The 621-nt window shown below is 42.8% G+C and overlaps 1 protein-coding gene across 1 annotated transcript in view; it reads right to left on the bottom strand.

Annotated features, from left to right (window-relative positions):
* LOC119586653 overlaps positions 1-621 on the bottom strand; it is a 51,151-nt gene that overhangs the window by 27,764 nt on the left and 22,766 nt on the right. Inside the window, exons 2-3 of the mRNA XM_037935393.1 lie at positions 422-427; positions 134-266 (exon numbers count right to left, since the gene is read on the bottom strand). Of these exons, the coding sequence (XP_037791321.1) occupies positions 134-266; positions 422-427 (139 nt within the window). The remainder of the gene's footprint in view (positions 1-133; positions 267-421; positions 428-621) is intronic.

Genomic DNA, 621 nt, shown 5'->3' with positions numbered 1-621 from the left:
GTCAGATGAATAAATTAATCAGCAGATTAATAAATAAACATATGCACCGGTAAATGAGTCAATGTATTAGATCAAATGATTAATATACAAATGTATATATTAATCACTCAGTCAAAGGAACGCTCCTACTAACCTGTGACACTGAGGTAAACATTGCGGACTATCTTGGGGTCTGAGTTCACCTGGCACTTGTAGGCACCTGAGTCTCGAGGCTGGCTGTACTGCACCTGAAGCGTCCAGTCATCTGTCTCCTTGCTGTGGATCACCTGTGGGAGAGGGGGGGGACACGTGTTATCATGGAGTTGCGTTCTGGGGAGCTGTCTTGGGTTCATGATAGCACTTTTCTATGTATTCGTTTATCTATTTATCAATATTTTTATGTTTTCTTAATACGTGCTGTAATCATTATTTCCTCACCTACAAATATCTGTGTTATAGACGACATAAATCATAATTTCACACTAAAAATTTCCATCGCCCGTTAGAGATACCAGACAACCTCCCCCCCCCCACCGATTCCCAAAGGCCTATTCTGCATGACTGACTTGACCTTGCCAGACCGGATAATACATCATCATCTACGGGGAAACGGCGTCGAATCATGACCTCTGCAGCCCCTCT

Source organism: Penaeus monodon, chromosome 21, assembly GCF_015228065.2.
Source record: "Penaeus monodon isolate SGIC_2016 chromosome 21, NSTDA_Pmon_1, whole genome shotgun sequence".
NCBI lineage: Eukaryota > Metazoa > Arthropoda > Malacostraca > Decapoda > Penaeidae > Penaeus > Penaeus monodon.
Note: the sequence above shows the minus strand (reverse complement) of the source record. Positions and strands in the feature narration are given on the sequence as shown.